This window comes from Juglans microcarpa x Juglans regia, chromosome 2D (genome assembly GCF_004785595.1).
Source record: "Juglans microcarpa x Juglans regia isolate MS1-56 chromosome 2D, Jm3101_v1.0, whole genome shotgun sequence".
NCBI lineage: Eukaryota > Viridiplantae > Streptophyta > Magnoliopsida > Fagales > Juglandaceae > Juglans > Juglans microcarpa x Juglans regia.
In genome coordinates, this window is record NC_054596.1 from 1,475,165 (window position 1) to 1,492,756 (window position 17,592).

Sequence of the window (17,592 nt, forward strand, 5' to 3'; positions counted from 1 at the left end):
AAAAACAAATACCAGTAGCAATCAGTCTTCTAGTCCTCTGTTCCAATTATAAGCACACAGCTGGCTGCATCCCTTTGACAATGGAAAATCGTGTCATTTAATTTAATTAATAGCATAATAATTTTTTTTATAGGATTTAAGTATTAAAAAAATTTTCAGTATCACGTATTTATACAAGCTACACCATATATTTATTGAAGAAAAAAATAAAAATATAAAAAATAAAAACAAGTGTGTATTATATGACTATTGAATAAAATAACTCATAAAAAAAATAAAAAATACTTTTTTCATAAAGAGATTATATAAAAATAAGTATATAAATTGATATAACTTATGTAATTCATCATATTGTAAAATTATTTTTATTATAAAATATATTTAATAAATCATATTAAATCACGAAATTATTTTATATGACCTTTTTCTTATTTCGGTAGCACTCCTAAAAAAAATACATATAAAGAAACCTTATCTTGACAGTCTGTTCTGTGAAGTCACTGAACATCTTATATTTAAAAATAAAAGATAAAAAACCTTTAAAAATAAAAAACCAAAAAAACAAAATGTGGTAGTTGCAAGCTGCTGGGGGTGGGTGCATATGTGGTTCCCTTCGGTCGACGTACAGCTCCACCTAAGATTGTTTATTCGGTTTCGACTTGAAAATTTAGATATATTCAGACTGAAACTAGGGTTTTAAATTCGGACCGAAACCTAGATCGAGTTAGTTCAGATCAGATCTAAGTTGAAATTTGGATGAATCCGGATTTTGAGTTGAGCCCCTTTTTTCTTTCTTTTTATCATTCATAAAAGCCTACATGTTATGAACATTTTTTCATAAAATAAATATTGATATAGCATTCAAACTCTATTAGTTTAATTTTATAAAATAAATATTTTCAAGAAGTATGTTGAACATTGTCCATAATAATAAAAATCTATCAAAATGGAAAGCTAAATTTTATGTAAGAAATATAAAAAATAAAAAATAAATAGCTAAAGTTAGAAACAACTAATTACTAAATGCATCTAAGAAAAATAAATACAATATTTAAAATGCATGCAACACAATGCAATTCAGTATATATTATATTATTTGGTATTTATACATTATATTATAAAATACAAAATTACAATATATAAATTATAAATCAGTAGCATGTTCTTTGCTTGTATTCTTGTATTTAAAACTCAGTGGCTCTTTGTTAGGATCCAGATCTGAATACAGAAAAAATAAAAAAAAATTTAGAGAGGGAGAGAGGGGTTAAAACCACAAGAGATTGCCACATCCAACATATTTTTACCTGGTTATAAACTGGTTGTCAAACAAGTTGGAAGGCTATGGCATCAAAGTCCAACTCTATTAACAGTATTAACTAAACCCCAAAAATGGTAGATTAAAAAAAAAAAAAAAAAGAGCTATAAAAATAGATACGTGTCAAAGTTTTCTATAAAAATTATACAAAACTTAGATGGGAAATGGTCAAATCACGCTATAAATTGATTAAAAAATAAATAAATGGTTGGAATCTAACATTATTCATTCTTTAATCATATTGGACGGTTCAATCAAAATAAAGATAGACCTCATCCCTCGAAATTTCCTGGATAGTGTATAATTTTTCAATTATACAACGTGACTTAACATATATTCCTCCGAATTGGATTATTTATTCATTGAAGACATGAATCTCTATTGCATTCAATGATGCCTGCGTTGAAGAGAGAAGAAATAATGTCATATGAAATGGGCCGATTCGTAATTATATTACACGATTGGTGAATCCAATATAAAAGTTGATTATATCACCGTCAGCATTATCGATACCATAGAAAGAATGAATTGGGTCGTTTGTATTAACAATAAAGAAATAAAAAAATACTTAGTAAGACAACGTAGCTAGCAACCATAAGACAAGATCCCACGAATTCATTAACAAGTTGATTAAGGTAGTTACTTTCAGAAGATATGTGAACTGATGCTAATGCTAAACAATCATGGCTTGAAATATATACCAAGTGCAGAATTACAACTCAATTTATTTGTAGCAAGGCATGCATGTGAGATCAAACACCAAGAAGTGCATGACCCATTGCGCCTTAATTGCAAAGTCCCAAGATTTATGAATAGTCATGCCATCAAACGCTCTTGTACAATACAATAAGAAACCACACCAAAGATAAAACATAGGGATTACTAAGGAGGGGTTATTCCGGATACTCTAAATCTCCCTCCTCTCTTCATTATAAACCTATGCATGAGTGTCTTCAAGGAAAGGATAATCGGTATAACCAATAACAGGCTCCGGGATGTAGAATGTTTCTCGATTATACTTGTTGAGAGGGGCATTGAGTTCAAATCTTCGAGGCAAATCTGGATTGGCCAAAAACAAACGACCATAGACAACAAGATCTGCACGATTTTCAGCAATGGCCTGGTTTCCTGATTCCCTGTCAAAACCGCCATTAACAAGAAAAGTACCCTTGAAAGCCTTTCTCATTGGCAGAAGACTGGGAGATGATTCAGTTTCTACTTCATCACTAGCCCTCCTTGGCTCAACCATGTGCAAATAAAGAATTCCATATTTATTCAGGGATTTAGCCATGTAAAGGCCCAATGCTTGTGGATTTGAGTCTCCACATTCCATATTGTCTGCAAAAGGACTAAGCCTTATTCCAACCTTATCTGCTCCTACCTCATTGGCAACAGCTTCGACTACTTCCAGAGTTAATCGACATCGATTTTCAAGAGATCCACCATATTCATCTGTTCTATCATTCACTTGGTCTTTCATAAACTGTTCAAGAATGTAACCATAGCCCCATGGATTTCAACTCCATCAAATCCTATATATGAGAGAATATGCACCAATGTTAAAAAGGCCATTTTCTACATTAGAAAACAGAGAATCTAGAAAGGGATAATAATCTCATTTCCGTCAGAACCTACGCTCGAGTAGTTTGACCAGTCAAATATCATTTATCTTGCATAAACCCAGGAATGATTTTGATTTCTCACAAAATAATTAGCATACCAGCTTTAATAGCATTCCTTGCGGCAACCCTAAACTCCTCGACAATTTGAGGAATTTCATCTGTCCTTAGCCTCCTTGGAGGAGAGTAGTGTGAGAGACCAAATCCAGCAGCTGGAGTTGGTTTGGCGTTGATACCTTTGTCAGTAGAAGAAACTGGAGGTTGTCCATTTGGCTGTATTTCTGCAGGCCACGGCATGAAATGAAAAAATAATATAATAATAATAATAACAATTAGCCTTGATGTTCAACACCAGTGTGTCCATAACAAGAGTAGAAAAAGAAAATGGTAACCACTCAAGCTATATATATAGATTGGCATACAATGCTTTACTCATCATGAATTCTTTAGTACAAGTTTTTTGTCGTCTAAAGCATAGGAGTTAACGTTAAATTAAACTCTGGTCTCCATTGGGAAGAAAAAATGCAGAGACCAATTATTCAGGGTTAGAAGAGAAGGAAATAAAGGAGGTCATTTCCAAAAACAAACCTTCATTTGAGACCCTCCCCACATGCCAAAGTTGACAAAAGAAGACTCCACCTTTGGCATGAACGGCATCTACAATGGGTTTCCATGCTTCAACCTGCTCTTCCGTCCATATGCCAGGTGTGTCCGGATACCTTTACAACACCAAACAAGCCTACGGAGTCAGAAACTTTCAAGGCAAGAAATTAAGGAAATCCTCAAAATGGAAAATGCCCTTCAAGTGTGGATCAAAGAGAGTTTTGCAAATGTAATAATTAGAATTACCCCAGAGCAGTTCTGGAGATTACAGTGCCTTCAGCTATCAGAAGACCGCCTTTGGAGGTTCTCTGAGTATAGTATAAGATAGCATGCGGCTGAGGAATATTGCCAAAAGATCTCTGTCGGGTTAATGGTGACAACACTACTCTGAAAATAGGAAGAAAATTATACGTTAACTAATAATTCCCTCCATTTCTTATATGTATAGCACGCTCTGCAACACAAAATCCAAGCAGAAAACTGTTCTAAACAATCGAGCGACAATTATGATTTAAGGACAACTCCCATGACTTCACCCGCGTATCCCAAAATTGGAACTCGCTAATAAAATTTTAGGAAAAAACAGAAGTACGTACTAATTAATATAACGTCATTTCCTTGTGAGTAACATATTCGAACACTGTCCAGAATTTCAATAATCCTCCAATTACATTTTACAATGCTAATAAAGTATAGAGAACCGAAAAAAAAAAAAAAAAAAAAAAAAAAAAAAAAAAAAAAAAAAAAAAAAAAAAAAAAAAAAAAAAAAACAGAAACTGACCAAAATATCCAATCCAGTTGTCTCTAGGCCAAAAGCCTAAGATAGAGCCGCTTAAAAGGATGGGTTTTACCACAGTCGGCTGCATGGAGAGCCGCAGTATTAGATGTCTCTAATGTATTTTTACATGATATATTAGAAGATGCAGTGTATACGGAGCAACCTAGAGGCTTTGTGGATCCTCCCCGACCTACACAAAGCCCTCTATGGTCTTAAACAAGCCCCACAAGCTTGGTTCAACTGTCTCTCTCCGTCATATAAGATCGTGGTTTTCTAGACTCACTTGTTGACTCTTGACTCTTGACTCTTTACCTTCAAGCATCAAGACATCACTTTGTATGTTTTGGTATATGTTGGCAATATCTTAGTTACTGGTAACAACAATAATGCAATCCCCTCTCTAATCAATAAACTACAAACTGTTTCCCTTAAAGGACCTTGGTGAAACTCTTGGTGCTGAGGCATCTTGCTCTGCTTCTGGGCTGCATCTACGACAGACTAAGTACATTACATACCTGCTTATAAATATACGTATGCTTGGTGCTAAGCCATACTCAGCCCCATGTGTCTTGGGCTCCAAATTCTCTCTCTCAGATGGTGATCCACTCCCTGAACCTAATGTTTACCGCCAAGTTATTGGTGCTCTATAATATTGCACCTTAACTATGCCTGAAATAGCTTATCCAGTCAACCAACTTTGTCAAGCCTTGCACTATCCTACTACAGTGCATTGGACAGCGGCAAAGGGCATCTTGAGCTACCTTTAAAGGGACACCAGACCATGGTCTCTAGTTTACATCAGGTTCACACACTCTTAATGCTTTCTATGACTCTGATTGGGTTGGAGATCCTAATTACAAAATGTCTATAACAGGTTATGCTATCTACTACGATAATTCCCTTATTTCTTGGTCTTCAAAGAAGCAGCCCGTGGTGTCTCGATCTAGTAACGAGGTCAAGTATCGTGCCCTAGCCTTTGTCACAGCCGAAATCTATTACCTTTGTATGTTGCTACGTGAATTAATCATGCCCAGCCACTTTGGTGCTCTTACACTAGCCACTAATCTAGTGTTTCACGCCCGTATCAAGCATATAGAAGTGCACTTTCATTTTGTTCGTGAGAAGGTACTCAATAAAAATATCCAATTGTGCAACATTTCCAACACTAATCAGTTGGCTCATATTTTTACCAAAGCATTATCTTCCTCTCGCTTCCAATTATTACGTGACAAATTGATGGTTGACTCTAGGGGTGTAATCGATCCATTTTGGACAAAATTTGAGACCGAACCGGTATACACCGATTTTGCATTTTCAATAATCGATTATGCACCGGTTACTCTTCTAAACCGGTACTTCCGATTTTATCGGTTCCGATCCTATTCAGTCTAATTTTTCAGTTTTAATATACTATATTATATATTATATAATATATATTATAATATATAATACTATAATGATAATATATTATAGTATATTATAATTATATTATAAACTATAGTGATATATTATATTATAGACAATAGTGATATAAGGTTTTAAAATTTAATATTAAATTATATACAATATAAAAAATTATAATATATATATATGAACAGGTCTGGTTCAGTCCGATCCGATTTTAGAAAAAGAAAAACCGAAACTGGACCAATTTTGACCAATTTTAAGAAAAATAAAACCAGTACCGGACCGAACCAAACTAGATGGGTTAGGTCCGGTACAGTCTGGTCCGGCTTACCGGTTCACTTGTTTTTTTTTTTTTTTTTTACACCCCTAATTGTCTCTCCGAACATCAATTTGCCGGGAGATGTTAAAGATAAGTAAGCTTTAGATAAGATTGTAGAAGATACAGCTCAACTGACACACTCTGTCGAACACCACTCTCTACTGGATAACAACAGAAATTCAAATGATAAACTTATGCTAACCAAACCAGTTCTCCCACAACTTATCAGATCTATAGTTCACGTTTTGAACTCTTTGTTTGTTCTTATCTTCATATTATACTCTGATGTTTTGGTTTCTTTCTCTGTGGTCATTACATATATGCACAAAACGAGTACTGTACGTAGGTTTTCTCTTCTTCTAACCAAAAAGGAAAGTAAAATACTCACTCTAGTTCTAATTGATGCTGGCTCATTATAATATAAAAGCCTACGCCGCCATGAAACTAGAACCAATTAATATAACTGAACAAGTGTATGCCGTTACTGTGTCTGATATGTTACGGCAAACGCTGGGATTTCCACAACGAAGTTTCTTGCAAAAGTGCGAGCTACGGGAGAAAAAGCTACTCCCTAAATACAAGATTTCAACCACGAAAATCAAAGCCCATCAACATATATATATATATTGAGAATAGAGATCGTATATTATAACCAGATCAAAAGAAAGAAAAAGACTTTACAAGGGGTAGTAATTAGTATACCTATGGGATAGATCGAACTTCCCCATTTTGTAAGGAGTGAGAAGAGGTATGGTGGCAGCTTCAGCCATTTCGCAAGAACTGAGATTGGTATATTCTTCTTCCAATTGGGTGTGCTCCGTCTGTCTCTTCCTGAATACAAAGAGAAGCGAGATGAATAAAAATGGCAGTCCCAGCCCGGTTTTAAATATAGAAACGGCAGTTAAATTAAAATTATTTCCCAGCTCTTTTCGACAAATCTGGCATCCAATTGGTCAATAAATAAAAAAGATCTTATTTTTTTTTTGTTGTTTTGTATAAATATACATATATAATGTTCTAACGACTGTCGGTGACGTCGCTGCGTTATCTTTGGCCTCTTTTGTGCTGTAATTGATTTGATGGATAATAATGACCTCGTGGGTGGACCCTACCACTGTGCACGCCCACTACGTATATTTATTATTTTTTTTTTTTCGGTGGTTTTTTTTCTAATTTCTTCACGTGTAAAAATATATATAAAAAAGAACATATATCAGGTTTCTCATTAAAAAAAAAACTAGACCTAGTTGTCAGTCATTAATTGAAGAAATAAAAAAATAAAAAGAAGATACGATATGGTAATCTAATTGATCTGAGATCCGATCAAGCTCGGGGATCAATGATCATTAATTATTTTTTAATTAAAAATTCATCGTATGCAGTGACGCACTAAATAACCACGTTATTACATGGAATCGAAGGGGTGATAATGATATTATCAAGTGTGGGAGGAATTAAAAAAAGAAATTATAGTTGAAAAGAAACTGGCAATGGAGCCCCTCATTCGTCATCGCATGAACTTAGACCGTTTTAATTGGATGTATGTCAACCAAAAACAAAAGACCTAGAAAAGTCCAGAGATAAGGGTGTGTTGACTTGGGAGATGTTTGGATAGTTAGATTATTTTATAATTTTGTTAAATAAATATATTTTTTTAATTTTAAAAAATGAGAAAAAAATTTGAATAAAATTAGTTTTAAAATAATATTATATTGAAATTTATAAAAATGAATAAATTAAATTAAAAAATTATTTTTAATATAATTTTTTAAAAATCTTAGAAAAATTATATTGATAGTTGTGTTTAATTAATAATTAGATAAAGTAATTAAAAAGAATAATGTTATTCATTATACTTTTATTTTAATGTCATCTTATAATATAAAATATGTCATATTTATTTATTATAATGAGATTATTTTTTAATATAATAAAAAATAATTTAATTATAATAAATATGATATATTTTATACATGTGACGATAAAAATAAGATAATAATATAATTTATAAAATTTTCCATTTGCCTATGCCCAAACATGCCATTTTTGGTTGCCACTTGCCGACGATAACCCGTGACTCCAGTCAATCAAATATGAGTACATTACTACTCTATTATTATTTATCTATTATTTTTTTATTTAATTATTTTTATCTTTTATTTTACTTAATAATTAAATAAGTAAATATTAATAAAGTTATATATTTTTTAATTTTTTTTAATAATTAAGGATGTTAAAAAAATATTTAAAAATATTTAAAACTTAACTTGAAATTCACTCGGTATCAAAGATACATACATGAAGATGGAAGGGTCCCCCTAGACGTTGCCGGTTGACCCCCACCAAATAACCGACACGTGTTACCTACAGCTAGATAAATCCGCTTGGGCTCCACAACCTTATCTTCCTTCCTCCAGACTTTTCTCCTTTCTCCTTGCGTATTCGATGGAGACTGCATGCAGACTTCTCCTAATTTGGAGCCTCTGTGATGTTTTTTATTCTTTTATGATCTACGGGAATATAAAATTAAGAAAATATATATATGCATGTGGCAGAAATTGCTAGAATCCCAGCCACCATTGGACCCACCAAGTTGATCATCTTATTAAAAAATAATGGTATCGTATATATAGCAAAAATCACGGAGCTAAAAAAGTTGAAGCGGGCCTCTTTAATTATTAACTTCTTTCTATTCTACAATTCTTTTGAATAAGATGAATAATAATTACAATCGTAAATATGTCAATATTGTATAATTATTTTGAAAAAATTATTAAATATAAAATTTATATAATAATAATAATTTTTTAATATTCAATCTCAATTTTTTTTTTAAATTACTGCATAATATTTATGCATTTTTTTATTATATATAATATTATTTAAGTTTAAATCTTATAAATAAAATATTATGATTTAAATTATATAAACGGTCTGTTTTATTAATTGATAATAAAATAACTCTTCTTAATTAACCTGATTAGAACAAACTAAAAAGTCTCCAACACCTTTTTTTTTTTTTTTCTTAACTTCAATTATAAGATGGGACATAAACTTAGGGCTCAGCCCACCAAGTTATTATTAAGGATAAAAAAGGAGATCAAGAAGAGATAAGAAGGGACATAAATGAAACGTGAAAGTTACAAATGTTAAAGGGAAGTAAGAATTGGACAAGAGAGTTATTAAGGTGGTAAAGTGTCATAAGATTAGGAAGAGAAGGTAAAATGTTCACGCAAGAGAGATTTGTCAACTCAAGGTAAGCTGACATATACAATAGGAGGTTAGGCAAACTTATAAAAGAAGATGCTCATACAACATTAAAAAAAAAAAAAAAAAAAAAAACTTCTTAGACTAAGGAAATAGAGATATTGAGATGAATGGATCAAGAGGGATTTTTGAGATAGATAGGAAGAGTTCCAACCTTTTCTACACAGTGAGATATGAGGATCTATGAGTGATTGTAAATAGAAATATATTATAGTAGAGACTTCCCTTCCAAAACTCTCGTGGATGTAAGTATATTGCCGAACTACGTAAATCTTGTGTCATCTTTTTTTACTTTTATAGTATCTATTTTTCATTTACCGTTATAAACATATGAACTGCCACCGTACAATAGTACTAAAACACTATCAAGAGCTCTCAATAATTCACATCACGGTACTAGGGGCGTGAATTTGCCTAGGCCCGTAAAACACGATAATAGTAATATTATTTATTATATTCTCATTTTATTTTCATCTCATAATATAAGATGTGTCGTACCATTCAATATTTTTTATCATATAATAAAAGATAATCTAATTATAATAAATGTGATACGTCTTCTACGTGTGATGAAAATGATGCAATAGCATAATGTATAAAATTTCCCATTTGCCAAGGCCCAAACATGCCATTATTGGTTGCCACTTGCCTCCACTACGAGTCTGTCTCGTGACTCCAGTCAACCAAAGATACATACATGCATGAAGATGGAAGGGTCCCGCTACACGTTGCCGGTTGCCCCCCAGCAAATAACCGACACGTGTTTACCTGCAACTAGATAATGCCGCTTGGGCTCCACAACCTTATCTTCGTCCTTACTTTTCTCCTTGCTCGCTCGACACTGCATGTAGACTTCTCCTAATTTGGAGTCCTTTGGGATGATCGGAACGGCTTATATATACGATGTGGGTCTATTTGTTTGTACTTTGCAGACAACGAATAAAATTAAAAAACTGTTTTGATTCTATTATGATCTACGGGAATATAAAATTAAGAAAAAAAAAAAAATATATATATATATATATATAATATGTATGTGGCAGAAATTACTAGAATCCCACCCACCATTGGACCCACCAAGTTGATCATCTTTTTAAAAATAATGGTGTCGTATATCGCAAGAAATAAGAATCACGGAGCCAAAAAAGTTGAAGTGGGTTTCTTTAATTATTAACTTCTATTCTTTTATATAATCCGAGAAAATAACACAACTAATATAATTTAATTTAAACAATAAAATTTAAAATTTAAGTCTTATAAATAAAATATTATCATTTAGGTGATGTCTAATCTAATTTATATCTTGATAATAAAATATTTCTTTTGTATAAAATGATTAGAACAAACTAAAAAGTCCCCAACAACCTTTTCTTTTTCTTTTTTTTTCTTTTTCTAACTTCAATTATAAGATGGTCGGCCATCTCAGTTATAAAATATATGTTGTAGCTGTAACATACAGCTCCATTGGATGCTCTTTTATGATAAAAGAGTCCATGTGTCATTCTACCAGCGGCCCACTGATGGTAGGAATTAAAGTTATAAAAATTATTATTTTGTTTACCCTCATTTTAACATTTCATACATTTTTTTTAATTAATAGTTAAAAAAATAACTCTTAATATATTGATTTCTCTTTTTATATTTTTTAAAAATATTTTAAAATAAAAAAATATATGAAATAAAATAAAAACAATATTTTAAATTAATCGTTAAAATGAATAGTGCTACTGAGACGGCAGAGTGGTACTGCTCTAGAGTTATTAAACTAAAGGCACGTGATGAATGAATCGGTGAAAAGAGAAAAGCCTGAAGGACAATGCTGCGTTCACCACTTCCAAATCCTACTGTTAGGCATAATTAGTTTTTTTTTTTTTTCACATATATTTTTAATATTTTTTTAAAAAATAAAAAATTACAATATTATAAAAAATAATCATTAAGTAAAAAAAATAAAAAATAAAAAATTACAGCCATAACATCGAGTAGTAAGATTACTCTCACTTTTCAAAAGCGTGAATTCTGCGCATGATAATGGAATAGGCAATTGAGTAGCCCACTAGCAATTGTTCCCCCTGGGTACACACTACACAGCACCTCTAACCAGGCTTTTTTTTTTTTTATCTTTATGCGCACTCTAAAAAGTAAAGAAGATTCCCGACTTCTTTGTGAATCGAAAAATTCTCTTCTACTTGTTCTACTCCAAAAAACACTCCACACTGTATAAAAAGAATAAATAAAAAAACTATTAAGTATAGAGTGTACAAATAAATAATGACTGATGTATAGCATTTCTCTTGATTATAGGCAAAATCCAATGACACAAGTGTTCTCATGCTGAAAAATCATTGCTTGCAGTTTGGAATTTAAGAACATATTTTCATTACACTCGTGCAACACAGAAGGAAACCACTTCAAGAAAACAAAAACAAAAGCAACTTGGGTTGTCTAAAGAGGACTTATTTTAGATAATTCAAATTCCCCTTTCCTCCTTTAGAAAACCTAAGCCATGTCTTCAAGAAATGGATAATCTGTGTAACCAACAACAGGATCAAGGATGTAGAATGTTTCTCTGTCGTATTTGTTGAGAGGAGCATTGAGCTTAAATCTCTTAGGCAAATCTGGATTGGCTAAAAACAGTCGACCATAAACAACAAGATCTGCACGGTTTTCAGCAATGGCATTAATTCCATCTTCTCTGTCATAACCCCCAGCAACAAGAAAATTGCCCTTGAAAGCCTTTCTCATTGGCATAAGACTGTTGGGGCATTTAGATTTTTCCCCAACAGTTTTCATTCTTGGCTCGACCATGTGGCAATAAAGGATCCCATACTTGTTTAAGGACTCGGCCATGTAAAGGCCTAATGCTTTTGGATTTGAGTCTCCAGATTCCATATAGTCTGCAAAAGGAGAGAGCCTTATCCCAACCCTGTCTGCTCCTATCTCATTAGCAACAGCTTCAACTACTTCTAGCGCAAATCGACAACGATTCTCGAGGGATCCACCGTATTGGTCTGTTCTATCATTCACTTCATCTTTCATAAACTGGTCAATTAGGTAACCATGAGCCCCATGGATCTCAACCCCATCAAAACCTGTTCATAAGACAAATAGTATCATTTCACAAAAGGGAATGGTCGTCAAAGGCTAGTAATTCTAAATTCCTACATTTCTATTTTGGATCATTATTTTGAATGTGCCCATGAAATATCATTCAAATGCTTTGGAAAACAAAATGAAGTCGATTCATTTCTACAGACGATCAAAGAAAGCCCTTATACTCTTGTCGTAGACATGACTTGCCTACGTTCTTGTGAAAGTCTTACCTACATACGACAAAATTCAGCAAGATATAATATATTCTTTCTCAAGATCTTTTTCACATTCTGTTGCACCGACCAAATATCATTTATCTTGACTATAACCGCGTGCATTTTTGACTTCTAACGAAATTCATTTCACTTAGAAAAGAAATTACCAGCTTCAATAGCATTCCTTGCCGCAAGCCTAAAATCGTTGACAATTTGAGGAATTTCGTCTGTCCTTAGCCGCCTTGGAGGACTGAACTGTGCAACATCAATTCCATTAGCTCTAACTTGCGGGATCAAAGGTTTGTCAGTAGAAGATACTGGAGCTTGCCCATTTGGCTGAAAACCTGTAGACAACAATATGGAACAAAAACAAATATCCGAAATAACAATTAGTCTTAGATTTTTAGACTAGAGTGTACATAACATAAGTTTGAAAAGAAACCATGCAGTAACCAACTCTTAAGTAAAGAAATTTATGAACTTAACTCATCTCATAAAATCGGTTCAATAAAAAAGAATTGTTCATTCCTTATAAATATGTCTAAAAGTTTGTCTACGGGCAATGTATAATTATTCCTCAAAATCATCATTCACATGCAGACCGGTATTTTTCTAGATCTTTGTCATGGGTAAGTAGTGTAGGCCTCCATTCATCTCATGGCAGACTCTGATATCATGAAAAAATTTATAGTCTAACTCATCTCATAAAATCGTTTCTATAAGAGATGATTGTTCATTCTTTATAAACATGTCCAATACCTTATCTACAGACAATATAAAATTACTCTTCAATATTAAGGACTTAGAAAAAGTACAGTACTGATCCGAAAAAAGTATTTAAAACAGGATGTTCCATGCAAAAAAAAAAAAAAAAATTATTCTTTGGGTCACGAAGGCATAAAAGCTCCATTATGTATCTGGCACTTCACACCAAGAAGTGGTAGTTGGCTGTCGGCACCAACACTCCCTTGCCAATCAAAACTTCCATCTGATCCTATTCGTGCTAAATCGGTTTACATTCAATGCTTCAGTCAACATTACAAATAAACAGTTTTGATTTTGGAACCAACATTTTGTAAGAAAGAACCACTCCTTTGTTCTTCATGCCTTCTTTAGTATAATGTTTTTGTCGGAAATTGAAAGCGCGTCGTTAACACTAAAACTCTCTCCATTCATAAGAAAAAAGCACAGCCCCAATCAGTCACTGTTAAAAGATAAGAGATAGGGAAATCCCTTTAAAAGACAAACCTTGATTTGAAACCCTCCCCACATGCCAAATTTGACAAAAGAAGATTCCACCTTTGGCATGAACAGCATCTACGATAGGTTTCCATGCTTCAACTTGCTCTTTGGTCCATATGCCGGGTGTTTCTGGATACCTTTACAATATCAAAGAAAACCTATGAATGAGGTCATAAATTTTACAAGGCAAGAAAAAAAATAAAAAAAATACAGTCAATAAGTTTGAATTAAAAAAAAAAAAAAAAAAGGTTACCCCTGAGCAGTGTCAGAAACTCCAGTGGCTTCAGCTATTAGAAGACCGCCTTTGGAAGTTCTCTGAGAATAATATAAGATAGCATGTGGCTGAGGAACATTGCCGTATGATCTCTGTCTGGTCAATGGTGCCAGAACTACTCTGAAAATATGAAGTAAACAATACATTAACTTAAATCAAGCAAGAAATCTTTATAAGCCGAAGAATGTAGAGCACTATCAGCATCACAAAGCCATTGCTCGCTTCAAGCTAGGGCAGAATAATATGATTGCCTCCGTAGATTTCTTATAATATAGCATGCTCAATAGTACAAAATACAAGCAACAAAGTAAACTAAAAGAACGATCTATATATGAAATGATTACAGCAGAAGTAAGGACAGCTTTACAGTTTCTTATGTGGATTTTGTTGGATGTAAAAAATCTAATAAGGTTTAAGAAACTGAGAGGTTTGTATTCGCAACCTATCTCAATTCATCTCAACCCATCTCAACTCATCTCACTACTATTCATAACCCATCTCACTACTATTCACAATCCATCTCAACTCATCTTCAAATCCAAACGACACCCGGCACTAATAGAATAAGGACCAAAAGTTTTCCTTGCTAGTAAACAATAACTACTTTTTCATTGAGTTCGTTCATGAATCACAGATTTGAAAGTTCAGCCCTACCCTATAGTACTTCTTTTCCCTATCTCAGCTACATCAACATATCCAACTAGAAAACTCATCTGCTTGTCAATTTAACAGATTGCCATTGAAAGTAGATAAATTTCAAGAAAATGCTGTATTGGAGTAGAGGAAAGTAAGCTAAAAGATCCTCTAGGTCCTTCAACTATGATGATTTCTCCATCACTTAGACATAGCAAATGCTTCACGTTTTGTGAATGCACAAATCACAGCTTATATCATTACTATGCACAATTTTGCGAATATCTGGACTCAGGTTCTGGGCCCATGTTCCTTCTATGTACTGTCCTTCTCTCTTGAACTCTATATAAGGAAATTACAATTTTTCATCACCTACAAAGCTACAGCAAAGAGCACTTAGTTTGCGAAATGCTTTCAAAGCTAGGAATAAATCATTCTAATGAAAGCATTTTTTGAGGCAAGTATTTTTTTGTTCAGTCTTGACTTTCCAAGTCTTGTAGCACCTAATACCAGCCTAGGCTTAATGGACAAAAAGTTAAAATGGGCAATTCATTTCTATTCCAAGCTCCAACCCATGTACAGGCAGACCAAATTGAATGCAGGAATATAACTCTTGTTAGGAATGATAAGAGAAAAGTAAACAAAAAGTTGAATCAATTACTTACGACATAAGATTTACGTGGTTCGGCCGTACAGGAATTTAATACAATATATAATAAACCCTAATTCCCTCCGGCGTGGGCCTCCGCTCCATGGCCCAAATCTCATTAAAAATCCACCAAAAACCCGCAACGAATGTTAGTTGGGTTGGGTCATCAAATCGGCCCTAACACCAACAAAACCAGGCTCCACACAAAAAGCCGAACAACTCCTCCTTCTCCTTTCAATACATCACAAGCAGTTCTTTTGTAACCTTCGCACAAAACCCGTCGTGTACACGAGATCTTTCTAACAAAGAACCGAATTACCAAAAACGAAAAAAGAGGAAAATTTTCATAAACAACTTTTCTCACGCAACGAAATATTGAAATTACACCAGATTTTATTGATCTTCATGTTATAACAAAACCATAAATGCACTCGCCAAGAACAGAATCAATATAATGACTGAACAAGAGTATATGCGGACCAATGTGTCCTGCAAACTCAGTGTGAACAAAGCTACTCCACCAACATGATTTCAACTAAGAAAACTCAAAACTCATCACATATATAGATAATTCACATCATAGTAACCGGAAAAAATAAAAGAAAATAAAAATAAAAAAGGACTGTGCAAGATGTGTGTACCTATGGGACAGATCAAACTTGCCCAGTTTGTAAGGAGTAAGAAGAGGAATGGTGGGAGTTTCAGCGGCCATTTTTAATGATTATATTCGTATTCTTCTTCGGCTCGTGCGCTTCTACGTTGCTTTCCAATCCTGTTTCTGCTTTCAGAGAGAAAAGAAAGGGTATTTATACAAACAAAAAGAAATGGAAGAAAGAAAAAAGTATCAAGAAGGGTGACGGGTCACTCTCGCTCCTGCAATAAGCAGGCAGATACATCCAGTTCGACAATAATTGTGCTCTAAAACAAAATCATATTCGTGATCACCTTTTTTAGCCACGATGATGTTTTGACGAAGACACAGCCTTGACGATTCAAATTTCAGAGTATGTGGGTGCAAATGGGCCATTTTTGGACCCCCCCCCCCCCCCCCAGCAACTCCCGCCATAATTGATCATTGACCTGTTGTAATATATGTCATGCCTAACGGAGATATTTGGCTTCTGCTTGTTTTATTCGTTGCTTGCTTTACTGTTTCATATTTTGATCGTTTGGATATTTAAAAGAGTTGAAATTTATAAAAACAAAAAATCTAAAAAAAATAACTCTAAGAAGACATTTTCAAGTTTTCATTAATCTTTTTTCTCAAAAAAAAAAAAAAGTTTTCATTAATCTTTGAGGCAAAAGAAATTATTGAATTTCATAAGAATTTAGAAATTGAGGGTAGTTAGTTTATTTTCAACTTAAGTATAATTTATATACAATATTTTTTATAATACTTTACACAATTATATTTTAAACGAGAGATACTTTTATAAAAATCTTATAAAAATAACAATATTTTATAAAAATATTTTCATTTTATAATATTATCATATAATTTATTGCACAATATATTATGTATACATCGTTACCCTTTTTCAAATCGTAATCGTCAGCTGTCTTCCACTTCCAGAGCAACTCAGCATGTCTGCTATTCCTTTGGATAAAAAAAAGGTCGTCCGGTGCAGGTTATTATTTATTATTTTGGGAGACTTTTTTTTTTTTTTTTTTCCTTTTAGGCAAGTTAGTATCAGTAAACTTAAAAGGTGATACATGATTAGGGCTGAGATTTGTCAACAATTATATCAAAAAATAATAGAAAATAGTATAAAGTGGTAAACGGATTTATTTAAAATTAATTTTTTGATTCATATTCATGTCTTACGAGAGAATGCCGTCTTATAGAAAGATGAAACTATATTCTTAAAAATGTGAACGAAGGAACTATCACTTGAGATGGTGAAACCTCCACTAGAAATGGTAAAAGTGACGAGTGTTTTGTCGCATTTTATCTGAAGATAACTTTTAGAGAAGTCTACGATTCCTCTTACAAAATCACTAGTTAAAAAAAACAGTAACGTAAGATAGCAACCATCCAAGCCGAATCGCCGGTGATAGATCAACACATCCACTGGCACGCTTGCAGTACACGTGAATTAATTTAATAAATAAAGGAATCCAATTGTAGTTGAAAATCTAAATTCATAATCACAATTCACAAACAGTTGCTGCTTACGA

At 33.1% G+C, this 17,592-nt stretch overlaps 1 protein-coding gene and 1 pseudogene across 2 annotated transcripts; both read right to left on the reverse strand.

Annotated features, from left to right (window-relative positions):
• Nucleotides 1–1,983: 1,983 nt before the first annotated feature.
• LOC121249699 lies at nt 1,984–6,909 on the reverse strand (annotated as a pseudogene). The gene is made up of 5 exons (XR_005937628.1): nt 6,744–6,909; nt 3,784–3,924; nt 3,523–3,653; nt 3,036–3,215; nt 1,984–2,847 (listed from the first exon to the last, which is right to left on the reverse strand). The product of XR_005937628.1 is annotated as a 12-oxophytodienoate reductase 1-like (transcript).
• A 4,731-nt stretch (nt 6,910–11,640) lies between these two features.
• Nucleotides 11,641–16,209, reverse strand: LOC121249701 (12-oxophytodienoate reductase 2-like). The gene is made up of 5 exons (XM_041148458.1): nt 16,056–16,209; nt 14,112–14,252; nt 13,865–13,995; nt 12,784–12,960; nt 11,641–12,400 (listed from the first exon to the last, which is right to left on the reverse strand). Exons 1-5 carry the CDS (start codon nt 16,124–16,126, stop codon nt 11,808–11,810), a joined length of 1,113 nt encoding a protein of 370 aa, XP_041004392.1. The 5' UTR covers nt 16,127–16,209; the 3' UTR covers nt 11,641–11,807.
• Between the last annotated feature and the right edge of the window lie 1,383 nt (nt 16,210–17,592).

Bases quoted from the DNA above. Each gene is read 5' to 3' on its own strand.
- LOC121249701 (XM_041148458.1), bottom strand. From the start codon at position 16,126: ATGGCCGCTGAAACTCCCACCATTCCTCTTCTTACTCCTTACAAACTG. The intron at 14,253-16,055 runs GTACACACATCT...TCATATTTTCAG, and splicing joins AAGTTTGATCTGTCCCATAG to AGTAGTTCTGGCACCATTGA. The intron at 12,961-13,864 runs GTTTGTCTTTTA...TGTTGTCTACAG, and splicing joins GGGGAGGGTTTCAAATCAAG to GTTTTCAGCCAAATGGGCAA.